We start from the raw sequence: 27,797 nt of genomic DNA on the forward strand, positions 1-27,797 counted from the left end.
TAAGTAGGACAATAACCATGCCTTGACATTTTTTATTAATGTTAAAGCAAAATCCTCTTCCCTACTGACATTTTTACAGTAAAAATATGTAAAACCAGTTATTAAATATACAAGTTTTGAAAATTTCACATTTCAAGTAGGCAATCAACTTCATTTTATGAAACAATATAGATTCAAAGCCTGGCATATGCAATAGCTTTTACAGCATCTTGTTCCGTCAGTGAGTATCTGCCCATCATTGTACATTGGTGTATCATGGGGTTGTGCAAATTATTCACTGAAAAAAATAAATACAGAAAATTAGAAAATGTGTCATGATAATTATCATTCTGCCCTAAAAATCACCAATCCCCATATATTTCAAAATTAGGAAGAGCAAAACACTGAAAAATGAGTTCTCAACATATAATGAAGAACTGCTCTTACTCAAGTTTCTTGCAGTTTTTGCCTAACAGCTTGTTGAGCAAAATGATTGTGCATTTTCATGTTTGATTAGCATGTGCAATTTAACAGAGTAAGAGAAATACATTACCTAGTTTGGGTTCGGGTCCATTTTAAGGCATGACGTGGTGGTACAGAAACAGAAGGATGGTAAAACGTACAGTCGACTCTGGTACACTGAGTGTTAAACCTGCAATGCTAAGAAAATAACAGGACTGAGAATAGGCAATGGCAAGGGAGTTCAGTTCTGCCTGTTTAGTCGAATCTATAGAGCGTACACTACTTGCACATTTCCATTTGAAGTACAGCATACCTTTAATACAACCTTTCAAATATGACTTATCTTAACATAGAGTGGAAGATTTCTGTGGTTGATTGACTACTACAAATCCTTCGAACCAGTTCAATAAAATTCACTTGATGAATAGCACCTGATGAATATGTGAACTGAGTCAATGTAAAAACATTGTATTTATAAGGTGATATGAAATTCCCGTCTGGATTGTTATCGACGGTTCATTCACAGATGCATATCACCACTTGATGCTGCATACATCAAGGAATGAATATGCATATGGCAACCAAATCCTACCACGGAAGGGGAAGTCCATTTTCACTTATTTCCCCCTTTCCTCTGGTCTCCCCTACCGCTGTCCCTCAAATCTGCTCCAGGGGGTTGGGGGATCCTTTGGAACAGCGAGGGACAAAGGGTGGAACAGGAGAAGGGGGGCACAATTGGATTTGACAATAGTTAAATTCTAAAATAAAGTGCGTATAAATTGCAAACAGAGTATAACAAGACCATAGGCCTGTGCTTAGCCCTCCTTCCAGGTTGATGCACACAGATGTTGTCAAGTTAAGCATAAGGTACTCTTGAAGGCTCAAAATATTATTAGTGATTATTTAACAGGGCTGGGCTAATATTTCATATTCCCTGGGAGCAGAATGAGTTCCACTTAAAACTTCATCCCAACTTTTTGAAACTCCCCTGCAGAGGAAATGAAAATATAGTATACTTACTTTGGGATGGTAGAAAGGGCATTCCATTTTCTTACAAGCAGGGAAGAATCGACAGAGTTGGCTGTTAGAAGATGTTGGCGGTGCTGGAGATGGAGCTGTAAAACCAATTAATAGAGGAGGGAAGTGACTGATACCAGACACAACAGTGAATGGTTTCATGTGTATTGACAACATTCAAAAAGACTGCAATTTCAGTTCCTAAAGTTCAACTGCATGAAATTGTTTCTGGAGGCAAGTGAGACAACCACCTTGCTGCACTAAGATGGTCTGGATCTGGTCAGTGTCTGGATGGGAGACTGTAGGTCCATTTGCTTCAAATCCCATAAAATTATGACAGACCAGATATAAATGTAATGAATAAATAAGCAGTTCAAAACCAAAATTCAGGTTGCTTCAGAAAAACGCAACATTGACAAAAACACATAACCATTTCTCCATCTGTGTTCAAAACACAGCTTTCTGTAAAATTTCATGGTCTGTGAAAGGGGAAAATATAGCTCAAATCATGTTGCGCCACAAAGTTGTTTCCAAGCTGAAAAGCAAGGGGGGTGGGGGTGGGGAAACAGAGACTGGGAGTCTTTGGTCCTCCAAGGAGGGCAAGGAATTGGCTAGCCATAATATTTGCTAGAAGCAGCAGCAATGAGCTAGGCAAAGAAGGGGAGCGCCTTCCCACCACCCCACAAGCTGCTGTCAGTCCTTGTGGGATAAGGCTGAGTTCAGAGACCTGGGCCTGCCTCCTCTTATGTTAAAAAGACAACTTTGTGATGTCTTTTAAATTATCATTCAGCAGCCTGCGCTGCTGCAACCAAAACATTATGAAACATGCATACCGCAGACTGCAATGGTCACGACTACCAACAGTTGCAACATGATTTTATCTTATACATTCATGATTGTTTGCAACACACTGGTTGGCAGAGCTGTTGGCCTGGCATATTTTGTTTTATGCTTTTTTGGCAGTGGTAGTAGGGGGAAGGCAGAGCTGTTGAAGAGCACTGCAAACTTTTTACGTCGTGGTTTGGCACAGCGGATTTGCTGCTGGACTTTTCTTTTGTCGTTAGCAAATGGCAAGTCTGGTGTGCCGCTGTGCTGCTTTGTTGCATTTTCAACAATTGTTTCAGCCATCCAGGAGTGACAGTGTGTGTGTGTGTGTGTGTGTGTGTGTGTGTAGATCAGAATCAACAACTGCCCCAATTGATAGCAGAGGCAGGAGGAACCTAAGAAGAGCCCTGCTCCACCAATCAAAGGTCCATCTAGTTCAGTATCTTCTTTCCCAACTTGGCCAATCGGATGCCTCTGGGAAACCCACAAGCAACCAGCCTTTGGTTTCACTAGATCAGATTCTGCTGTCACCAGCACATTCTTCCCAGCAAGCCCACATCAAAACCTGGAATAGCAATAAATCTTTACCTGGTTTAGGAGGAGGCAGTGGGGTCCGCCGACTGGCATGAGTGTAGGGGCAATCTGGCTTGGTGCACTTGGCATCGTATTTACAATTTGGATGGATGAACAAGCATTTGTCAGCAAATTTGCAGTTGGGAAAGACTCTGGAATGTGAAAGGCAAAGCTGCTGGGTAAACTTGTTAGAATGCACTCACTTTCAAAATAACACCTGTGTTTATACTTCAGTCCTCATCCCTGGCATCAAATATAGTTTTACTTAAACCAAGACATTGGTGCTCTCGGGCTAGAATTCCGATTTTTTGAAAAACCCTCTGGCTTCGAGTGCTTTCCATGTTCAAATAATGAATGGGCAGAAATCTGCAAGCCAATTCTAGGGAGTTTAAAGCAACAACAACAACATAAAGTTGCACGTGTGCCAAAATCAAGGTCTACCAAATTGGTAATGTCTGGGGTTTTCCAATGAAATCCCCAAACTCCAAAATGGGCATAAAAGGGCCAAAAATGGCTCCCAATGATGTCAGTGGACATACAAAGGGGCCTACTCAATGCTGAACTGAAGGGGGGGGAATGTTAGTTGTCAGACCTCTAGAGAACTGATCTGATGTTTGTGGATTAAGAACTGGAGTTGACACTGCCACATCATCATGAGCACTCAGCCCTCTGCAGTGACCCTATTTCATTCTATGTTTTGTGGATTTTTTAGATTACAATATATGAGGTAGCAATGCCTTCTGAAACACTAAAAACAGCTTTTCAGCTCTTCCCCCAAACCTTGCTGTACTATATATACCTCACAGTCATATAGTATTAATTGTATTCCCTCTTTTCTTAATGATTTGACTCTATCACAATTAAATATATACTTCTATAGTATATATTTCTCACAGCTATTTTCTTCACAATGTGTAAATACTTTTTTCTGGAAGGGCCAATATTGTCTTAGCACAACAGGTGACTTTGTTTCAACCCCCTTAGTTGCAGACACACATCCCCAGTCAAACAGCTGTAGTTTCGGCAGGGCTTCTTGTACCCCAGAATATAACAATAATTGTGATCTCTGTAGCGTCATCAATAAAGGTCACTGCCCCAAAGGAGTAGACAATCTGAATGTTCCCAGTAGGGGACTATCAGAGGGAGGGAGAAAAGGGTAACAGGAGTCCAATAAATGTGCTTGCTAGATAGAAAGCCAATGACAACAGTAAATCAGATCCAGTGATGACCTGCCTCTGAATGCCCATCATGAAGGGAGAGATCTCTTTTCTCCCCTAAATTCTCCCTGCGCTGCAGAGCTCGTGAGGAATAGATTCTTAAATGTCAAGAGTCTGGCATAGCTCTGTGCTCATTCCCTTGGCTAGTAAAATTAGAATCAATTATTCAAGCTAGTGAACATGCTCCATTTGCATAATGTCCACAGGTCACAGAAAACACTTTTTTAGTGTGTAATTTGATGGCCCTAGTTTGAGGACTGGGAACCTGTGTCGCTCTGGATGTTGTTAGCCTGTGTCTCCCATCACCCCTGACCATTGGCCATGCTGCCTTGAGCCGTAGGGTCCCTCAACTTTAGCCTCGGTTGGGTACATGAAACCCTGACTACGCTACACCTGTTTGGCTACACCTGTTCTACTGTGGTGATGCAAGAAGCCAACTAACTCCACAGCTGTTAGGAAGCAGAGCTGAAGACCCATGATCAGATCCACCCCCTTTCTCTCCCAGAAACTTTTGTGCAGCAGCCTGCTCAATCAGACCCCATCTAGTCGAGCATCCTGTTTACTACTGTGGTCAGTCAACGGCTTTTGCGAAGCACACAAGCTGACAGAAAGGCAATTGCCCTTCCAATATAATCCCTCTGCCTGGTCTTCAGAAACAAACTGTCCTGACCCTGGAACTTTGATTAGGTATTATAACAAATAGCCAATGGCAAACCTCTCCTCCTCCTTGCCTCTGTCCAATCCCCTTTGGCCCTTTAAGCTAGTGGCCATTGCCAAAACCCGTGGCAAGGAAATTTCATTCCAGTGCAGTGGAGGCTTTTGCTCAGGACTAATAAAGAGGAGAGGACAGGGAGAGAAGCTATTTTTTTGTGAATGCTGTGCCTGAAGACCAGGAGGGCCAACTGCACCAAGAAGCATTTGTACCACTAACTTGCATGGCAATGTGGGGTGATGGAAGGCACATTCATCTCCATTTTTGCAGGCGGGCCAATACTTGCAGCGCTCGGGTACTTTTTCTGCTTTGTGCAGGGCACCAACATCCTCCATCTCCACTGCAGAGAGAAAGCAAAGAGGCTCCAGTTGATCTCAAGTGTTTTGGCTGTTCAAATTTAAGACCCGTTTCCATCACAGGGATTATTTACCCGCATCAAAACCATGCAAATTTGAGACTCAAAAGTGTCAAAATGTGATGGGGTATGCTATTTATTTAAAATATTCCCTGCCCCACCTAGGCCTCCAAGTCAAGAGAAGAAAAATAAACAGAATATTTGTTTAAAATAAAAAAACAATAATTATAAGGCAGCAGTGATTGAAAAATACAACACACAACCAGCTGCAGTTACACATGTGACATGGGGAAATAACTCCTGGCCCATGATTTCATCTCTGGGACAGAAGCATTTCCGTCCTAGGCAACTGTATAGCCTGTGGCTCCTGATCCAAACAGTAGAGATGATCATAACTGGCCACCCCCCAGGACTTAGATTCTACTGTTTGCTGCTTCAGTCCCAGATGAGCTTCCAATAAATCAGGAATGCAGGGTTGGAAAAAGTGGTGATCCCTTCAGATGATGTTGTGCTCCAACTGTCATAAGCCTCACCAGGTGCATGGCCAATGGCCAGGGATGACGGGAGTTGTAATCTGGCAATATCTGCAGGACTGCAACTCCCCGACCACTGCCTTAAATGTGGTGCATCCAACCAGGGCCAGTGCTGTTTGCTAATTAGACGTAGACAACGGTGAGGGTGGGAATCAAAGCTGTGTTCTTCCCAATGTTGAGAGGTCTGTTAGAAAAGAAACCTGCCATGGGAACTTAGGCTGCAGTTCAGTCACTGCATTCCTTCCTGCCTTGTGCTCAGCTCAAGTTGCCCAAAGAAAGCAATGCAAATAAAGAAGCTTTGCAACGAAGCTAACAAAAGATGCTTATCCACTGGGGATGGACTGTTACCATCGGTGCTCTCCAGCTGTCTGGATATAATGTGCATCTGTTGCGCACGAAGGCTTCTTAATCCTTTGTTGGCTGTTGCTTTGGGGGCAACTGGCTTTACTCCTTCCATGAGACTCATTTCCTCCTCCTCTTGATCAGACAAGTATCCTGGCGGGCTGGGGACTCCGTCCAAGGTGACTATGAACTTCGGACTAGCAGGCTTCTCTGGCTGCACAAGCTGCTCCCTGAGATGAGAGAGGGGAACCCAGAAGGAACGTCAAAGCTACTGAAACAAACAGCCGACTAAATGTGCAACAATACAACACATTCACACCCAATTCATGACAATCTGTGAAAGTTTTCTGTTGACAAAAGACTGCTTTGTTTTTTTAAAGATACGTTCTTATCTCTAAACCACTTTCCTTAAACTTCTGGCAACTGAGAAATGCTTTTTTTCTAAGCTAAAATAGAAAAGATGCTGCCCTCTCAGTTTCTTTAAGGAGAGAACATAAGATTCCTGATGGACCAGACTAGAGGCCTCTCTAGCTGAGCATTGTCTTTCTTAGTGGCCATGCAGATGCCTTTGGGAGGTCTCCAAGCAGGATATGAGACCCAAAGGATTTCCTGCCCCCAGAGGCGAATGATTGGCCGAGTCTGTATGAGTCACTGCTCTTCCAATCAGAAGGCCCATCCAGAACTGTGACTCATACAGGGACACAGTAAGTAGGCTTCTTGCTATCACAAGGCAGGGTGGTGGGCACCTGTTTAAGATGGTTTTAATAAGGAATTAAACACATTTGTGAAAAATTAAGATTGTCAGTGGCTACTGGTCACAACAGCTGTATTTATGATCATGCCTCTGGACACCAGTTTCTGAGGAACAACAAGCAGGAGAGGGCTATTTTCCTACTATCTGATTGCACCCAATAAGGACATGGCACAGGCACAATGACCTGCCCTCAGCTGCTTTTGTAGGTGGGTCCTTTCGGCACATTCAATCAATTGATTTAAGGAACAACTTTTTACCTTGTCTGTATGAGCCGTCCTGAGAGTGCCTGTAAGGCCTCCGAGGCCCTCTTACTCACTTCCAGATTCTGGGGCACCATTATCTCCTCAGACAGCTTGGGCTTCTTCAAGATAAACGATCTGGTGTCTGTGTGGACCATCGATTCCAAGTCATAGTAATCTAAGCCAGAGAAAATAGCAGAAGTGTTTGAATCAGGCTATTGTAACTCAAGCACAGGGACAAGTGTGGAGCTCTTTAATGAGGATAAGCAAAGTCACGCAGCCTGCCCAGTTGAGCATTAAACTAGCATATTTTCCCCTGCAGCAGGAACAGAACTGTACAGGCATCCCCTCACTTGCGTGCAACCACATATACACGCAGCACCAGGAAATCAATCTATCAATTTTAACCTGAAATTGTAGGAGAGCTGGAAAGTCCTTGTGGCTTGTGAGGAGACCCTCCCAGAGCCCAAAGAGGATGCTAGTGAGCCAAAAGTCCAGAAAAAAAGACTCCAAGGGCCCCAAATGGCACACAGGAGCTCTCACTGCTCCCACACTACCCTACTCAACAGCTGTTAGGTGGGAAGCTGCATTTACTGTAGTGGGCTTCCGACTAACGCACATTTCACTTAGAATCATAGAGTTGGAAGAGACCACAAGGGCCATCCAGTCCAACCCCCTGCCAAGCAGGAAACACCATCAAAGCATTCCTGACAGATGGCTGTGAAGCCTCCACTTAAAGACCTCCAAAGAAGGAGACTCCACCACACTCCTTGACAGCAAATTCCACTGTCGAACAGCTCTTACTGTCAGGAAGTTCTTCCTAATATTTAGGTGGAATCTTCTTTCTTGTAGTTTGAATCCACTGCCCCGTGTCCGCTTCTCTGGAGCAGCAGAAAACAACCTTTCTCCCTCCTCCATATGACATCCTTTTGTATATTTGAACATGGCTATCATATCCCCCCTCAACCTTCTCTTCTCCAGGCTAAACATACCCAGCTCCCTAAGCCGTTCCTCATAAGGCATCGTTTCCAGGCCTTTGACCATTTTGGTTGCCCTCCTCTGGACACGTTCCAGCTTGTCAGTATCCTTCTTGAACTGTGGTGCCCAGAACTGGACACAGTATTCCAGGTGAGGTCTGACCAGAGCAGAATACAGTGGTACTATTACTTCCCTTGATCTAGATGCTATAGTCCTTATGTGTGCGGGGGCTCAGAATGTAACCTCAGAGTAAGTGGGGAGTTGCCTGTGCAAGCAGCCACTGAAGTCAAGATGGCACTGCACTAGACAGGCTGCTAATTCAGTTCATATGCTTCCTGGACCAGTGGTCCTTTCATGGATACATGAGTGGATACACGAGAAACCACACTTTGCAACGGCTGCAGCGCACAGTGTTAAACGTGGCACAGCGCTGTGCTGGTAATGTGCACAGTCCTATTCCTGCCGCTACCTCTGCGCTAGGAGAAGCAACTAGCATTGGATGTTAAATGAGCAAGAGTGGCATTGGTGGGGAAAGAGAGAGCAAGCAAAATAGGGGAGCACAGGGTGGATGGCCAACCTGTGCAGCCCACTGCATGACTGAATTAAAAGCACCCCTTAAGTACACGGGATGTTGTGTGGAAAGCTATCTAAGATTAATTGCTTGAACAAAGGTGGCTTTTACAGTGCAATCAGAACGAATGCCTTTGATGTGACCCATCAGGAATTTCCCCCTGTGCAAATCTCACTGAAATAAATGGTGCCAGCCCAATAATCCATCTGCTTGATTCCATCTATTTAAACTGGACTTTCCTCAGAGAAGCTCCCAAGAGGGCTTTCAGGGCAAACAGAATGAATGGATCTGTGCTTCAGACCACGCAGTCAAATGAAGGCCTTCAAAAGAAATCCACAGTTTGCTACAATCTGAAATAAAAGTAATTTATGCTTCTTTCTTCAACACAAAAGTAATGCATCAACATTGGACATAGTAACACAAAGTCCACTCAGGATTGGCTTTGACAGCAGGTGACAAAATAAGTACCTTCCCATTAGCAAAACACTGAAGGGACTTAAGTTTTTCAAATAAGATTTGGACTTTAACCTAATAAAAGTTAAATGGCACTGTTTCAAACCTAAAAAATACAGATTTTTGGCAGCTAGTGGATTTGGGAAGCCTTTCTTTTTCTTAATAAAAACCAAAACTAACCTTGTGCCTTTTGTAATGCTTCTCCAATGGCCGGTTCGATCTGGAGACGAGAAAAGAGCTGCCTTTGCTGGGTTCCTAAAATAAATGTGGAATGAAAAAGTATTTTACTGCCTGTTCAACTCAAATTAAGGGACAGCTGTGCAGTCACTTCCTGCAACTCTATTCTTAACAAGTGCTCTCCCACCCCTCGCAAGGCACGGGATTCTCTTACAATCAGCTTCCACTTATTCTAGTCATCTGCACAATGCTAGATTTCTGCCTCCTCTTCTATGGACCTATTTGATCAATACTTTACTCTTGGATTCTACCTAGAGAGACTGGAAGTGGAATTTGGGCTTCTGCACAGCCTCCCTGCTCTGTAGCTGGTTTTATCTCATAGAGTCAACATTACCTTGGGTGCCTTTAAAAGGGGATTAGGCAAATTTAAGATGGATAGATAGGTCCACCCTTGGCTAATTGGATAGCTACCCCATAATGGCTAATTGGAACATCTCCGTATATAGAGGCAATGAATGCCACTGAATTCCAGTTGCCAGATTGGTGGGAAAAGAGACTTTAAGCCCTGCTGGTGGGTTTCACAGAAGCAGTCCAATAACAGAAAAGGTGTCTTCCCCTCTCCCTCATTATAGTGAGGAAATGAAAGAGCAACACACAAGAATCTGAGGCTTATTGGGTTGAGATTTCTGTTCAACAGAATTACATGTGCCTGCAGCATAACACACATTTTTGGGCTGGAGAACAGAATTAACCTCTCCTTGAGAACAGAGCACTTTATTCAGCATCACCTGGAAGTCTCCCTAATGCTTGTTCCTTTGGCTCCTCTTCCTGTATCTGGGAGTTCCCTCTGGATGGCCGGCTCTGGCCATGCATCACTTCCAGAAAGGTTTCCTCCTGAGATGTCCGGGTTCTGGGAGCCACAGGAACTGTCTGCTTTGCTGGCACTTTCCACAAATAAAAAACAAAAAAACAATCAAAGGCTGATATGCAAAGAACAAGTGATTCATTACATTATCACAAAAGTTAATTGCATTCTCTAAAAATCCAGATAAACATGCCAAAAGAAGCAGCAATTTCTAACCTTATAAGTTTGGCTTTCAGACGGATTTCTGGCACGAAATTAACTCAAGACATTAATTAATAAGCTACCCTTTTATCACTCCACGAACCTGCTGCTTTGTCTTTTACACCATCTATACTTCTGCTTTCACTTGAATGTGTTGGTTTGGAGAACATTTGTCTCAGTCAAATGTTAGCTGACACACTGCCTAAGACAGCCAGCAGAGAAATGATAAAACTGTCCGGTTGCACTGATGCTTCCATCTGGATGCTAATACAGTATCATCATCCAGGGGGCAAGAACATTTGCCAGCACTTCTCACCGTCCTTTCTTACTGGAGGGGGAGCCACTGAAGGCCCTTCCTGCCAATGCCAGAAGATTACAGCGAGCTTTAAATTCTCAGCAAGGCTATAGTGCTAGAACATTAATGTGTGGTTTCAACGCTCCATTTCATGGTTGTTTTTTTTAAAACTATTGCAATGTAGTCCTTAAAGCTGCAAGCAATCTTGAAAACCTTCTGCTAGGAAAGGTGGAATGTAAATCCCATCAGGGAAATACAGAAATATTTCAAAGACTTAAGGACCGATCTGCACATTGACCTTAAAGTAAGATTTATACCTGCTTAACCATCATGGTTTCCCCCAAAGAATCCTGCTAATTGTACTGAAAATTCTGTGTTGGGTACTTCTAGTTCTCTCACAGCACTACGGATCCCAGCTTTAGCCTGCAATCCACACTTCCCTGGGAATAAGCTTCAATAAATGTGCAAATAGACATGTCTGTTAGTCCAGGGTATAGATAGGGCATAAGAGAGACTGTGGGAGCTTTTCTGTAACAAGTGGGGCTTCTGTTCACTTGCAGCACCATTTGGTGCCAGCTCTGCAGCAAACATCTCACTTGTGATCTCGCAATGAAAACTGATCTGTGGGGCTGGTGTTTGCAGCGTCAAACCAAAAACCATTTCCAGAGGGGCAGCAACATTAAGTCTACTGCAGCTAAAACAACAAGCAGTGGCACCTTAACATGGATGAATCTTTCAGGGACTAAAGTCCACCTCATCAGATGCTCGGTGTGTTGCCTGATGTTAAAACTTAAACATATGCAAAATAAGCACAGTGAGCATTCACAACAGATCTTAAGTTCAATCCCTTGTGTCTCATGCCACTGGAGAGTCGCTGCCAATCAGGTTTGACAATACTGAACTAAATGGACCAATAGTCTGACACGGTAGAAAGCAGCTTCCTATGACCCAAACAGCAATAATCAAAGATAAGAAGAAGAAGAGTTTAGATTTGATATCCCGCTTTATCACTACCCGAAGGAGTCTCAAAGCGGCCAACATTCTCCTTTCCTTTCCTCCCCCACAACAAACACACTGTGAGGTGAGTGGGGCTGAGAGACTTCAAAGAAGTGTGACTAGCCCAAGGTCAGCCAGCAGCTGCATGTGGAGGAGCGGAGACGCAAACCCGGTTCCACAGATTATGAGTCTACTGCTCTTAACCACTACACCACACTGGCTCTCACAAACATCCTAACTTAGAACACTTGTAGTTGTAGTAAGATAGAAAACCATTGTGACTCATGCCACAGGTAGTGGCAGTGATCTTCTGGATACGTTGCTGTTTAGGTTTATCTTCCTGTGTCTCGACTCATTCGGACTTACTAAACTGGGCTTGGAGCTCACATGTCCCTGTCAAACTACAGTCACTTACCTGCAGAATAATTTGTTGTCTTTGTAACAGATTCCTGGGCTTCAGAGATAGCTTTCAATATTAAATTCTTATTGGCCTGTTTGTTAGGCGGCAGCGAAGGCCTGGAGGGATTGAACAAAAAAAGATACAAGGAAATTAATTTGTCATTGTAGAACTATAGAAGAGTGAAGTATTGCTAAGCTGTGTTTTCAAAAGCTTGGCTGAAATCCTCACGAGGTGCACAGATGAGAATTTTTGGAGTTATCTAATCATCAGCTGCCCTATTGCGTCCATCACCTTCTGTGCTACTCTATGAGCCACACATCCTATTACTGAAATATGACTGATTTCTCTCCTCCTGGCATTCATCTCCACACAGAAGGCACCCTTCAATATTCTGCAATCCCCTGCCATACATCCGGCGACTGCAGAAATCACGCTTCTGCTGTGGCGGCAGCAGAGGCCAATATGGATGCGCTCCTGATCTTCTGTAGTCCTTTCTGACCTCATTCCCTTTTCGGCAAACATAATGAAATAACTGTTGGACCCAACTTTTGGATCCGCAGCAAAATACACCTTGAGATCAGCACTGGCCTGCGAGGTACTGCTGGGAAAACACTGCACAGAAGCTAAGGTGGAAGGGAAGTCCCACCATTATAGCAGCTGGTTGTTGGCCTGGGAGGTGGAGGACACCCTAGTCAGCACTTTTAAACATGCAGGTCACATGACCTCTTGACACCAGCGGCGTGATAAGTCAGCAACTATGGGTTCACACAATGCTCACCGAGGCATCTCCTACCCATCAGTTTCTGGTTAGGTTGGCAATTCCTCTCCCCACTTGATCACCCTGCAGCAATGGCAGCAGTTCCTACTAGCGTGCTACTCCCAGGTTGCCAGGGCTTGTATTTGTTTTCTCCTCCATAAGCAATCATTTACTGTAAAAGCCAGGCCTTAAATAATCAAGCAATACGATGGCAACAAAATTCCTTCTATTGTATTTTCCTGGGCATATGGCATCATTTGATCTTGCAATGTGGCCAGACACCCAGAAACAGCTTAGGCACATCCGGAACTCAGGACAATCTATTTTGATGCTTACTTTCTTTGGCCTAATTCAAACCCCACAATTCTTAGGTACCTTCTCTCAGGTTTTGCAGGCACAGAGACGCTGCTGGAGATGCCTCCCAGACGGAGTCCACAGTCTTCCTCTTCCTCCTCCTCCTCTCCATCGTTGCTGAACCGTTTCACTCGAACTACAGAGCTTACAACTGGGAGTTTTCTCTTCCTCAAGTTTTCTTCCTGCAAGCAATACGATAATTTATTTGATACGTTTTTGTTTGAGAAATCTGTAGCATCCCCTTTAAGGCAGGCATTTCCAGGACAACGTAACTATCATTGACTTTGCTTTGAAAAAGTGGCTGGTTTTCCCAATGTCCAAAAGACATGTGTTTTCCATGCCTGATTGTGAGTGAAGCCTGTTAACAAGCCAACCCCCCCCCCCCAAAAAAACCCATGTAACATGAAGTAATCACAATTATACCCCTGCTTGCTCCTGAATCCCTAAGGGGTTTTCCTGTGTTGAATTTCCTAAACATCATGTAGAGGTTTTCCTGTGTTGAATTTCCTGTGTTGAATTTCCTAAACATCATGCATATTTCTTGGTGAATATACAGAGAAAGGTATGATTACGTGTGTGTAAAACTTTAAACACACACATGCATGCAAATGTGGACAACTGGATGGATCAAAAGCATGTACTTAATCTTTGAAGAAACATGACGTTTTCTAAAGTGCAACATAATATGTTCTGAACAAGCTGTTAAAATTCCAGAAACGGCACCCAGATTCACAAGTACTATGCTGTGTTCAGGCCTTAGTTCCCTTCACCCCAAGAGTGATTTAGATGATCACCAAATTTGCCCTGCTGTACCACTCAAAGCCAACATCTACCACAGGAAGTCCTCACTTCTTTCTCATCCACCTGCCCCCTCCAATTTTGCTTCGGAAAGTTGTTTTGGAATCAGCGAGGTGGCTGGTTCCCAGTGGATCAATTAGTCAAACTCCCCACACTATATTTAAAAGCAATGGCAGGTGTTCAGTGGACTTTTTCTTGGGGAGCTGAGCTCGTTTTGTTTTGTTTTGTTCCTCTTCCTGTTACCCCAACCTGTCCCATTTTCAGGATAACCTCAGGATCCCACTGCAACAAGAGGTTCTTAGCACAATGGGTGGGTCAGGTTGGGTTTTCAACCTTTATCACATTCACACCCTGCTTTCCCCTCAAGGAGCTCACAAGAGCAGGTGGGTGGTTTCTCCATTTTATCCTCACAACAGCTCTGTGAAGGAGGGAAAGCGGAGTGTCAATCACTATGGTTGCCCAATGAGCTTTGTGGATTTTCAGTCTGAGTCCCCTTTGTTCAAATCCATGACACTTTCATCAGTAACTCACAAAAGGAAGAGCTGGAGGGAAAGAATGCATGCAGGATACAGCTTTAAAAGCAAAACACACAAGAACAAAAAAAGGGCAATCACCTTCATCAAGGCAGCTTGCATTTTAAAAAAATCCAAATTCTAAAATAATTCACCAAGAATTATGGATGCTAGGGCAAAATTTGTGCAGATTTACTTGGCTGACTTACTGCAAAAGTCAGAGGCAGCGAGGCGGGAGGAGAATACAGGAAGAGCAGTGAGAGACAGAATGAGTGTTTGTGAATACGCATGAAGGGCAGCCTGGTCAAAGACTAGGGGCTCATCCACACTAACCTTTTGCCCCACACTTCCTAGGCACAGATCCAAGCTTTAAAGTGCCATGTCCAAGCGTGGCTTTTTGTTTTTTGTTTTTTAATGCCCTGGCCCTTTCCAGCGAAAACCTGTTTTAATGCTGGATCAGAACAAAGAGCAATTAGGGCTTTATGCAGATTGCAGATTGCTCTGGTTCAGGGGTAAATAGCTGGTTTGGGCAGGGAAAGTGCCAGGGCAAAAAAAGAATAAAGGACTTGGACACAGTAGATGTGTGCCTAGAAACACAGCACAAAAGGGTGTCTGGATGAGCCCCAAGATGGAAAGCCAGAAACTCATGTACAATAAAGAAATTATCACCTGCTAAATAACAAAAGTTATTTGGCAAGTCCTTCTTGCATTCTCTCTCCCCGCCCCCCCAATCAATATGTACATTCACAACCAGGGAAGTTAGAAATCTGCCCTCTAAAGAAAACAAATTTATATTTATACTCCCAGCCACTTAGTCACCCATACCTAAGAATGTAATGATTGATAGTATCCTGCCCCCTTTACACAATGGGTGAATGCAGAAGACACTAACACACAGCAAAAAAGGACAGGAGAGCCACATCCGTCATGAAGGAAAGGAACCAGTAGCTAATATCATGACAGCCCAAATATGGTGAGATTAGCTAGATGAGACTGCGAAGAGCAGGTCCAGAGCAAGATTCTCAATTTTGTATGATTAACTGTTAAGAGTGGGGGATTTGTTGAGAAGGGCACCTACAACATGTGTGACTTATTTTAATACTTTGCAATAAGCTAGTGCTGGTCCTTCCAAAATAATCCACTGATGACCAAACTGCAGGAGGCAGTGGAAGACAGGAGTGCCTGGCGTGCTCTGGTCCATGGGGTCTCGAAGAGTCAGACACAACTAAACAACTAAACAACAATTTATTTTTAAAATAACACACTACTCAAGTTATAAAATGGATTGAAACTGTAACCTGAGGAAGAACTCACAAGTCTCCCACTTCCCATTAGTGGTTCTGCTTACCGCCATCAATGTATGCACTGATATATGGAGTGACGTATCAGGGTTTTCTAATGTCCCAAAGGCTTTACAAAATTTTGACAGAGGAGACCATGGGAAAAGGAGAGGCAGACGTGACAAGGGGCGGTATTTTATTATTTATTCATTTAATATTTATATCCTGCCGTTCCATGCCTTTCAAAGATGCAACACCACAATAATGTAAAATACAGTCTTAGAAACGACAACACCGATAAAACACACCAGCAGACATTATCTGAAGGCACTTGACTAAAAATGGTCAGCTGGTCTAAAACAGTTTGATGTGCCTGCTCATTAAGGGGGTTGTTCCAAAGTACAGGTGCCACTACACCAACTGCAGCTCCGCTGATGGGAGGACAGTGAAAGTGGTATTAAAAACTGAGCCAAGATCTCATGCAGGTTCAGAGAGAAGATGATCCACAAGGTACATTGGTCCCATGCCAGTTTTGAAGGTCAAGGCCAGCGCCTGGAATTGAGCTTGAAAGCAAATTTGTAGCAATGAAGCTTGTACAAAATAGGTGTAAAATGGTAGACCCTGCTGGCCCCAGGCAAGAACTATGGGCCCCAGCATTCTGAATCGCTTGAAATTCCTGGATTGCAGCTCCATACAGTATAAGGCACATTAGAGTAATCCAACCTAGAAATAACCATGCTAGATTTGATTTCTCCTGGAAAGAGAACAGCTGGCAAATCAGATGGAGTTGGTCAAAGGCAGTCCAGGGCACTGTTGTCACTTCCACATGCAAGAGCAGAGACAGTTCTAGCAGCACACCCAAGCTGTGAACCTGTTGCTTCTGGGGAGGGTAAGTCTATCCAAACAGGTTGAGCTCCTTGCCCAGGATCATCAGCACCACCTGTCCAAACCCTGAGGTCATCTACAGAGGTCCTTCTCTGTGTGCCCTCTCCATTGGAAGTGCCTCCATCTTGAAGGATGTGATGTCTCTAAGGAAGCTTTCTTTGTCATCCTTCTGCTACTGGGCTAAGACTTTTTTTTTGTTCTCCCAGGCCTTTTTAAAGATCTCATTAGTTTAGTCCCTGTGCTACAGCTGATAGTGCTAACTGCAGTATTTGCTCGCTGTTTTCAGCTCATGTGGTCTATATTTTCTTTGATTGGGTTGGCCTTTCAGTATTTCTGTTTCTTGCCGTGTTAGTTTTTTTTTTTTAAGATTCATTGGATTTTTTTTTTTACTGAATCATTCTTATGTTTTTAATGGACTGCATACAATGCCTAGAGAACCTGTTTTATGAAGGGGGGTCTAACAAATATGATTAACAATGAATACATACAGGCATACATATGTCTGTCTTGTCTGGAGTTTCAGTTTGTTCACCCTCATCGACTTCAAGCCTCCCAGACACAGATTATGTATACAAAAACTCTTTTCTCCTCTGGGGCTATTGGCTATGACAACTTAAGTCAGGGGATCACATTCCCGCCCAGGTTATCTTCCAGTGGTCACATGCCAGAGGTGGGTGAGGCCAAAGGAAAAAGCTGACAAAGCAAAAAATGAAACTATTACCATTGTACAGTAGGCTAGTTTCTTCATGCAGCCACTGCAGGAGGGAGCATAGAAGGGTTGATGAAGCATTTGACCTCAGAAGGGGGTGTGGCCTGGGGAGAACCTCAGGGCCAGAGGCAGAGGCCTGGAGGGACCCAAATGGCCCCTGGGCCTGAGGTTCCCCACCCTTGGCTTGAACCAAAGGCTTTCTACATGAGGATCCCAAACTGAAACCAATTATTTAAAACAAACAATAATACTTATATGCCCTTCTAAAAGATCTGGGGTGGAGGAAGCAGCCACCGAGAGTGTAGAACAAGTGGTCACAAGGATATTGTGCCATTAGAATATGGGGCAAATAGGTACTGAAAGCCACATATCCACTCATCCCATTTGCTTTCCTACAGTGTGCTTTGCTCTACAAAAGACTAGAGAGCTAATGCTGGGATTGACCACAAGCAGATTCAGTGACCAACTCTAGAATATGCAGGGATCTGGAAACCAAAAGTCACACAACTTGAACAGGCAAGGTTCTAAGAACAGCAGCCAGATAAACAGCAGCCCTCAAGTTCAGCTTAGTATGATGATTTTCAAACCTCATTCCAAGGAACTCTCATTTTTCCTCGCAAATGTTCAGGGTTGCTCAGTGACAAGGTCAGCAAATGCAGTCAAACTTCTCTGAATGACAGCTGGCCCATCAAGAGTGCCGAGTGTGAACTCAGGCGCACTCTTAGCTCATACACTGCTGCAATCTGTGCCTATCTATTTATGACCCCTCTCTCTTTTCAAGGCACTTAGGTGCCATACAAGGTTCCTTCCACTTTATCTTCACAACAACCCTGTGATGTAGGGTTAGGCTTAGATATGGAGACTAGGCCATGCTCACGGATGAGTGGGAATTTGAACCTAGGTCGTGGCGTTCTAATCACTATACCACACTGACTCTCTGGATAAGTGAATGTACACCTTAGACCATTGGTCTTCAACTGGAGGGTTGGGAATAACTATCAGGCTGTGGCCTGATCTAAGGTGGGTCTCAACAGCACCATACAAATATTGAGTAAAAATTAAGAAATGGGTCTGCAAATGCATTACATTGGGTTAAAGGCGAGTGCTGGGTCTGGAAACATTGAAGACTATTGCCCAGGAGCATTCTCCAGAATATTCTACAACATGAAGGAGTTCCAGTTAGACACATCAGTGTGACAAGAGCTCCCCAAAGACAGAAAACTTGAAATCCTCTTATTTTGTATTAGCCAATGAACAAACCAAAGAAAAATGGACACATAACATTCATGCAAGGCCCAGCTACAACTGCTATTCACCCTATTTAAGGCTAACACCACACACACACACATTTTTCACCCCCTAGTCACTAAAGCAACTAGAATCTGGATGTCACGAGGTTTAGATGCCATGCGTGAGATATTTTTGTCCACTCTTGCTATGTTTAGAACAGGGGACTCCAAGTGTCCATGGTGATCTCCGTTTGTTGAGTACATGTTAAATTACCGGCATAGCTTGGGCTTACATACTTACCTCACTGCTAATTTTATCAGCATTCCCTTTGGCAGTGGGCCTGTAACTCTCAGCCAAGCTGCCAAACACGTCTGGATCGCAGAGCTGGACGGCTTCCAGTGACCTGCCGCCCTGCATGTCGAGCTGCTTGTCAGTCTGTATGCTACTCTGTTGTGGCATTCTCTGAAAGGGCATGTTGCCTTCTGCACCTCGGCTTGCTGGTGGGCGGTAGATTTCAGCAGATGGGCGGGAGGAACCGTAAGTCACCGTCACGAGAGGTTTCTTCCGGGGCAGCCGATTCTCCTGCACAAAATTGAGGTCTTCATCAATGAGGTCATCCGGCTCAGGCTTAATGTCGATCACAGCTTCCAAGGGGGACAGCTCCCTGAGAGGTTTCACAGTTGACATCAGGAGAGATGGGGAAGTGTCTTGGCGAGGCTGCCTGCGTGAGAAGAGAGAATGTTACCTCTACCTCATGTCAAGAAAATGCTTGCTTGAACCCTCCAAATTGAGCAGGGAGCATAAGAACATATTTGTCAAACTTTCACAGCTTTGTTCCAGGTAGTCCTCACCTATGAAGAGGCGTGAATTGCTATAAGGTGCTTCAGGGTCAACCCAATCCTAAATTGAATGAAAAATCTATTTTTGCTTCTGCTGCTTTGGGGCAATTCTAACCCCACTGGAATGACTGAGAAGACCAGAAAAAACCCATGTACATGGGCTACTAGAGGTCACAATGACCACACAAATTCTTGTTTTAAGTTGTGAAACCTACATGTTTAGTTTAGAACCTACTCAGTCCATTTCATGTGGGAAATTACATACAGGGTGAAAAAACAGTTGCTGTTTTTCTATTTCCATACTAGACACTCATTTCTTCTAACATCACCACAAACTGTATAGTACCATACAGGTTTATACACACCCCTTTCAAACCTGAATTGTTGAAACTCTTCCCCTAAGTTAGAAACTTTGCTATGATGAAGGAAAATTGTTTTCTTTTTAATTATTTTGCATAAAACTTTCTAATCTGACTTGTGGTTCACTGAGACTCCAACTGCACCTGAATATGGTTGCAAGCAACCAGCAACCTCATCTAAGCAGCTGGTCAGACCTAATGGCAACTCTTGAATCAAGGAACTTTAGCTGACCACTATTCCCTGCTCACAGTAAGATCTCTGCCAATAATGTGGGGTGGAATTTTTTTGCATTTCCTAAGTTAATTAATAACAATGAACTGATACCAATAAAGTCAGGCAAGCTTGGTAATTTCAAAGTTTTCAGCTCAGCTTACTAAATTCAAGTAAAATAAGCATGCTGATTTAGATAATTCTCTAGACCAAATGAAAATTTCCCGGTGCAAATTATCCTCATTAGAAATGTTCAGATTCAAATTTTCCCATTCAAAACAATTCTTTCTGCCTGCCCCAAGAAAACCCACATCACAGATTTTATGCTGCTGCTTGTGTTGTTCCAGGTTGCCCTTGAGACTTCTGGGGCACAATGTCCCTAACCTCTTTCAAAAGTCCTCCAGGTTGATGATCAGCTTCAACACCAAACTATCAATGTGTGAGACAAGCACAACCTATGGAATGCATTTACCAAGGCTCCCACAAGGCTTTATTTCATATGAGAATGTTGTTGTTGCTATTTAAGGTGCATGCAAACACACACCACTTAATCATCAGTGTTTCTAAGCGGTGTTACAATTGTGCTGTTCAAAAGATGATGTCCAATAAGGCAGTATTACTGCTCTATTTATTTTAGCATTTCAAAATTGTAAATAGCAATTGGGTGGCTTGGCAGAAAAGCAATACATAAATGCAATGAACAAATGAGTGAATAAATAACCACTATGTGTTACTGGTTTTTAAGACATGAGAACCTTACCGGGAAGCAGCAATTTTCTGTTCCTGGGAGCTGGTTGAAACTCGAGAGTCACTCCTTTCTGGTCGAGAACTTGAGACTGTAAGGGGCTGTAGGACTTCCTCCCCACTTCTCTCCTCATTTCCACTTGAAATGCTTTTGACAGAAGGCAAACTGCTCTCAAAGATGTTCGATTCAGAAGATTTTAAGTTGGTAGGTTCTGGAGATACAGGTATTCCTTATCTTATTTCAAAGTTCAATGAAGTATTTACACACAACTGTAAAATATGTTCCACTGCAGATCTTGATAGAAATGCACTTCCTTCAGTTCACATTGAGTAATATATGTTTTCAAAATAATATTTCCTGTTTGCATGAGAACGTTTCTTAAAATTCTAATTTCTGTACAGTCATAACAAATAAACTCTTACATAACGACACACAACAATAATTATTTTTAATGTCTGAAATGTAAATGAAAGCATACACACGTTAACTCTTACTGAAGATGCTTAATTTCCAAACAATAAGGCAAGTTCTCTTTCCTTTATTTACCTGTAGTTACAGACCGAAGCTTATCTAGCACACCATGAAGCCTGAAAAATAAGGAAAATGTTTTAATGGCTAACATCTGTTTCAAATGCAGTTTCTGAAGGGATATGTCACTTTGTTATGTTGATTAGTGTCATCAAATTTAGAATAAAGAGCAAATGACTTTCTGAATGCAAGTTATCAGCATGGAGGCAAGTGCAATGCAGTGTAGCACACTGGATTGGAATACTGGAAACCAAATTCAAGACCCTGCTCTGCCATCAAATTTTCTAGATCAGTGTTTCTTGAGCTTGGGTCTCCAGCTGTTGTTGGACTACAACTCCCATCAACCCTAGCTAGCAGGACCAGTGGTAAGGGATGATGGGAGTTGAGTTCAACAACAGCTGGAGAACCAAGCTTGAGAAACACTGTTCTAGGTCAATGAGAACAAATCATCAACTCTCAAACTTGTTAAGGAATGCAGTTATTGAGTTAATTATCCATGAGTCAGCACCTGCAGGCATCTTGTTGGCAGATTTGGCAAGTAACTTTGTGTATATAAAAAAGGGCTTAGCTTAAAATATACTGTGTGAGTTGTTGGAAGTTGGCTGTTGCAGCACTGTGGAGTTGTCCAAACACTTTGTGAAGAACTTGTCTGAGAGAAAGGCCACACTTCAGGACTCACAGAACTCTAAGCTGTTGCAGGATTCTGCAAATTGACTTAGAACTTCGTTCAGCAAGGAGTATGAATCAAAGACCGCCTCTGGGCTCAGAGAGAGAAGACATATGTAACATCTGTAAATAGTGTGGGTGAGTGTTGATGTTGGCCTAGTAAAGACAACTCTGCTGCATGGCTGTTTTCTGTGGTGAGCTTAACTGCTTGACTGAGCTTCTGCAGCACATATTCACAACCCCAGCGAAAGTAACATACCACTCAAAGTAATAGTTTTATTATTTTTTCTGACCCCCGTTTTTATCAATACCATCAGCTAAAGGCATATCCACATAGATGCCTCTTGTGCTTTGAATTCAGCATTTCAGTGCAAAATTGGAAGAATACCAAACAGCACATGTATCACACGTAACAACAGCAGATGCACTGACCCGTTTCAAAGGAGGGTCCAGGAAATGGGTGGGTGGGTGGGTGGGTGGGTGGGGAAACTCGGAAAACTGAGTTGTTCTCCTAGCAACATCAAGCTGGAAGTTATACTTCATTTGACAACTAAGGTAAAAGCCAACCATAAAATGACTCAGTACATAGAACTAGTTCATGAGTTTTAAGATGCATCAGCTTTACCATTCAAATTCAGGAAAAGGAGATGGTCAAACCATAGCATTCTTCCTTCTGTGAAATGGAACCAGTTCTTATGCCATGACACATTTGCTCAGCACCTGAAAAATAAGCTGAACCCCCTAGTCCTGGCCATTTCCACAAGCTCATCCGCCTTGGATGGCTTTATTTTGCAATGTTGTACAGGTGAAGGGTATTCATGTGCCCTGACCTAAGCACTCATCTAGTCGTGGAGAAGGTTTCAGGATCAGACTACCAAAGAATTATAGTTCAAAGAATTAGAGGGATGAGAAACATACCATACAGTGAATCTCACAGTGTTGTTTCCTAGAAAGAGGGAAAGGTCCTCCGTCATCTGCTCCTGGCTCTTCTTGTTGGCCACCATGACCATGATATAATCAGGCAGCTCTTCATCTGATTTAAAGAAAGGGAAATATAACTGGATGTTATATGTTTTAAGGGCAGCTGTAGAGCTTGACTACGAAACAGTCATAAAAAAGGGAGAGGGCAATTTTCAGATTATCCCAGGCATAGAACAAGAAAAGAAACAGAATCATTACAGGAAATGGCATGGACCAGAGACAGTATGAAGCCATTTATTTTGGCCATTAGTAAGACTCCCAGGGGTATAGATTAAAGGGACACTATTAGAACATAGATGTTGCTGGTTGCAAACAGTAGCCCTGATGGCAAAAGGCCCTGCAGCACAATTCTATGCATGCTTTAGTTGGGATTAAGCACCATTGAATTCTGTGGGACTTAATTCCAAGTGGAAGTGCATAGGAATACTTAATATGGAGTTCTTGGAAGGGTCTTCTTTTCTTCCCTTCCCTAGCCTATGTTTTATTGTGGTTTTTTTTTTTTTTTTACTAAGTTTGTGGTACGGAATTTCCTTTTTATTTTCTTATTTCCTGATTTTATTTTCAATGCCCACCAGTAAGGGGAAGCATATATGAAGAAAAACGTGGCACATCTGCTTTGGATATGTGCTCATTATTATATCTATAGCACCTACAACCACACACTTTACAATTAAAAACAAAACACACAAGAGTTACACAGAAATGCACACCAAGGTTATTAGGGTTGCATAAAAGCCTTTCCCCCTGTATCCTGATGGCTACAGTGTGAGACAGGTTAGGCCAGGGATGGGCCAACTTTTTCAGCAGGGGGTCGGTCCACTGTCCCTCAGACCTTGTGGGGGGCCAGACTATATTTTGGAGAGAAAAAAGGAACGAATTCCTATGCCCCACAAATAACCCAGAGATGCATTTTAAATAAAAGGACACATTCTACTCAAGTAAAAACATGCTGATTCCCAGACCGTCTGCGGGCCAGATTTAGAAGGCGATTGGACCGGATCCAGCCCCCAGGCCTTAGTTTGCCTACCCATGGGTTAGGCTGAGAGATGGTAGCAGGCCAATACCAAAGTTGACGAACCTGTGGCCTTCCAGATGCTGCTGAAGTACAACTCCCATAATCCCTTACTATAGGCAATGCTGACTGGGGCTGATGGGAGTAGGAGTTCATCTGGAAAGTCACGGGTTCCCCATCCTGGCTCAATGCCTTTAACAACTGTGGAACAGACAGAAATTCAATAGGTGCTGTTTTCCTCAGCATGGAGATATAGTGATGGGAAATGTGGCACCTGCTTACATTATAAACCATTATGGGATACTTGGTAGTAATAACAAATGGTGAACAGTCTTTGTACATACATGTAAGAAAATAACCCCAAACTAGATCTGCAATCCTATTCCCATTTACCTGGCAGGAAGCCCCACTGAATAAAATGGGACTTACTTCTGAGTAAAATGCATAGTTATGCCCTATTTTTACAATTAAAGGCACAATAAACTTACCAACATATGCTCCCAGTTCCTGTAGCTTTCCTTTTATAGCACTCTATATGAAGAACAGAAGAGCAGTCATTTAGGATTGCATGGTTTCAAACAAAAGGCATTCTGAAGTTGCTCTAGAAGTCTCAAACTCAAAACCAAGGTTTAAATGAGTTTGTTGACATTGAGGGACTGCCTGATGCAAATGGTAACAAAACATTATTAATTTAGACTTAATTTAGACAGTGCCATCAGCGGGCATGGTACTTTACAACCTAAAATTCAACATCAAGAGGAAGGGTTGAAAAATGGAGACAGGCGTAAAAAGGAAAACAATATGCAGCTGTTACATGGACTCAGATTGCGTTTCAGTAGGGAGTGACAGACTCCAATATAATATTCCTTCCTGTGCTGCAGGTGGGCTAATGTAAACATATTGTTATCATATAAACACAATCTACTAATATAAGTTCATCATTATATAGAGGCTTTCCATACAAAATTATAAAAAACAAAGGACTGTATTTAGCTATAGCTTTCATGGAGAGTTAAGGCTTTAAGACTGCAATCCTGCACACTCACATTTTACTTGCAAGCAACTTTTAAATGCAAAGATTCCTGCCTTCCTCGACAACTGGACTCATGGCAAGCATTTTGTAAAATAAAGGATGATTTGGAGATTCAGTGTGTTTGTTTTGTGAGTATCCTTACAGCTGGTGGCATAGAGAAAGGACCGTTTGCTTTATACCTAGGTGGATAAGAATTACATATTGCTTCTAAAAATAAACATACTGTATTATTATTGACTAAAAAGTCTGAGAGGAAATCTGAATCAAAACATGTTAAAGCCTATACTTATAACATCTTAAAACCGGTTTGCAACTAACTGTATTAAAGGTTGCTTTTCTATGCTAGAGGGAAAAAACCTTGCGGGGGAGGGGGGAAGTATATGACTTCTGAAGACAGGCATGACCCAAGTTGTGTACTGTGTGCTTACTACTGAATCCAGGGTCTAACAAGGTCCCACATGTGCTATACTCTGGGAGACATCCTCCCCCATTTCACTAGGATCATCCACTGATCTCTCCAACAACCTGATCTCTGCAGTGCTTTTTGTTCTCAAATCACAAATATTTGAAATTCTACTTACTAAACAACATGTGATTTACTGCACTTCCATTCCATGAAGAAACACTATTTTGCCAAGTAACTATTAATCACTGATTGTAGAAAGTTCTGAATATTTATTTACTCTACCTTGAATTCTGTGATGAAATATAGAAATCAGTATTTTGTCTGTAAACAGACATAATTCTGCAGTGCAAAAGGTGTATGGGCTACATGTTCAAATATTTTAGATCATACTCCTAGGTTACATAAAGGCTATTTGCATTTGAAAATCAATGCGTTTGAATTTTTACAGCAATCAGTTACGTGTGCATGACTGTTCAGGAAATAGAAGGTGTCCAGCACCATTTGTTTATTTAAAAGATGTTTATCCCTTCTTCTAGGTATTCACCCTAAAAACATTGAGAAACTTTACTTAAATAAAATAAATTAGTCATGGTGGCTCAAAAATAATGATTTAAAAGCAATTCACCCATGCACAGCAAAATATTTTTTACAAGGGAATCATACAACCCCAACACACAAGCCAAAGCAAATCATTGAAAATTTACCAAATAATGACACATTCTGTTGGGATTTACACATATTCAAATCACTTTCCAGGCTAAGAAGGTTGAAAGAACTAGCTTTCTGTGAAATATTTATTCCTCTTAATATATTTGCAGATTTGGTACACTTCAGTTGAAGCAGTGCAGGTCTCCAAAATTTGTTCTGCAAACGGAAATGAGGAATTCTGCATTATTGAACCACTGTATATGGATTTCTGAGGCATTGTGTCATCTCTATGACTTTCTGCCTAATCAAATCATAAGGATGTTTGTTCTGTGCTATGGTTTCTATGGTGACTGAGCTACAGGTCCAGGTCCTAGGAGGGTTGTCCTACCTTTAGGAATTGCGTAATGAATAAAATTACACTGGCTGGTTTTGGAAAATTCTGTTGTTTCTTTTCCTATCATTGCAGCGTTGTGGTGGGAAATTCTGCAGGAGACCCCCAAAAGCCAACACTTTACTTTTGAGCGACTAGAAGTCACTCCATTCTGCAATTTCCACAGAGATGCATCTGAACAGAGTAAACAAGTTCCCAAAATCAAGGGGGCAAGGTCTGGTTTAAAAATATTTATTTTATTTTACTCATTATAGATGGTATCCAATATGGCCTGCCCAATGACAGAAGGACTTTTGTCAGCAGAACTGAGGAAAAACAATCTACAATCATTCCCACTCACCCCTCCGTCAAAATCTGCTCAAAGGTCTTTCAACCTTCTGAAACACGTAGGGGGGGGGGGTTATCGGGGCTACTTGGGCAAGCGGGTAAAGAACAAAAAATGCCCACCTCCCATTCTGATATTAGATTTCTTCTAGCGAAGACTGTATTCAAATACCTCCTAATATCCATACCCCACATCTTTCATCCATGGAGCTCATGTGACATTTACATGGTTCTCCCCTGCCCTTTTCACCCTCAAAACATGTAAGGCATGTTAGGTATGGAGAGGTAGCGACTTTGCCCAAAGTTACCCAGTGGGCTTTCAGTACTTGGCGGAGAATTTGAACCCGGGCTTTGTTGTTGTTTTGCTGGCTACGTAGGAACACGGGGATGGGGGTGGGGGGAGCGAAAACAAAGCAATAAAGTTTTGGCCTTTTGCAGCGGAGGATGGTTAAGACGGAGGAGGATGCGTGTTTCCATAGTACTATATGAGCTTTTTTGGGGGGGGATGCAATATCCAGGCAGGCAGGCAGGTACAAGTCTTCCCACATCTCTCTGCCCTACAAGTGCGTGGTGTGGGTGGGTATTATCTGTCAGGATATCTAAATAGGCAGAGCAACCCCACAAGCCCTGGGTGGGGGGGGGTGAGAGCTCGGATTTGTCCTGTGGGTCACACATCAAGCTCTGGAGGCTGGAGAAGACTCCGGGTCGAAGGGCGTCGCGGGGGAAGCCTCTCCGTCGCCGCCTCCAGTTTGCCAGGAGGAAGGGCCTTGCCCCCCGCCCCAAACCCGCCCATGGGGTTTCCTGGCGGGGCGACGGGTGTGGGCCCACCCCGAAGTTGGGGACGACGACGAGACCCTCTTTTCCTTTTCACCCCGCCCGGCTTCCCCCTTCTCCTCCTGGCTGCCCTTTCCCCCCCCCCCCGCCCGCGGCCCCGCCTCTCACCCGGATCTTGCGGCTTATCTCGGTGCCGATCTCCATGGCCTCGGACCGGTCTCCCGTCCCGCTCCTGCCGCGCGCGGGGGTGATGGTGAGGGAAACCAAACAAGTGAGCTAGGCCCAGGCCTGGACCAGAATCGGAGCCCGAGCGAGCGAACGAGCGAGGTGGGCCGCGAGGGAGGAGTGGCCGCTCGGCGAGGCAGCGCCCCCTGCTGGCTGGAGGAGGCGAAGGCTCAATCCCCAGCAGAG

The 27,797-nt window shown here is 43.3% G+C and overlaps 1 protein-coding gene across 1 annotated transcript; it reads right to left on the reverse strand.

Moving 5' to 3' along the window:
• ZC3H14 (zinc finger CCCH-type containing 14) lies at window positions 1–27,671 on the reverse strand. The gene is made up of 17 exons (XM_033141527.1): window positions 27,555–27,671; window positions 24,299–24,341; window positions 22,736–22,850; window positions 21,170–21,210; window positions 20,639–20,834; window positions 18,770–19,190; window positions 13,077–13,237; window positions 11,960–12,060; window positions 9,976–10,131; window positions 9,191–9,265; window positions 7,027–7,186; window positions 6,022–6,245; window positions 5,005–5,125; window positions 2,872–3,008; window positions 1,462–1,556; window positions 533–639; window positions 1–277 (listed from the first exon to the last, which is right to left on the reverse strand). The coding sequence occupies exons 1-17, from the start codon at window positions 27,588–27,590 to the stop codon at window positions 271–273; spliced, it is 2,196 nt and encodes a 731-aa protein (XP_032997418.1). The 5' UTR covers window positions 27,591–27,671; the 3' UTR covers window positions 1–270.
• Window positions 27,672–27,797: the final 126 nt, after the last annotated feature.

This window comes from Lacerta agilis, chromosome 1 (genome assembly GCF_009819535.1).
Source record: "Lacerta agilis isolate rLacAgi1 chromosome 1, rLacAgi1.pri, whole genome shotgun sequence".
NCBI lineage: Eukaryota > Metazoa > Chordata > Lepidosauria > Squamata > Lacertidae > Lacerta > Lacerta agilis.

Excerpts from the sequence above, each read along its gene's own strand:
- ZC3H14 (XM_033141527.1), bottom strand. The coding sequence starts at position 27,590 with ATGGAGATCGGCACCGAGATAAGCCGCAAGATCCGG. Across the intron at positions 22,851-24,298 it reads GGAACTGGGAGCATATGTTG|ATGAAGAGCTGCCTGATTAT; the intron begins GTAAGTTTATTG and ends TCTTTAAATCAG. Across the intron at positions 19,191-20,638 it reads CAGAAAATTGCTGCTTCCCG|GCAGCCTCGCCAAGACACTT; the intron begins GTAAGGTTCTCA and ends CTTCTCACGCAG.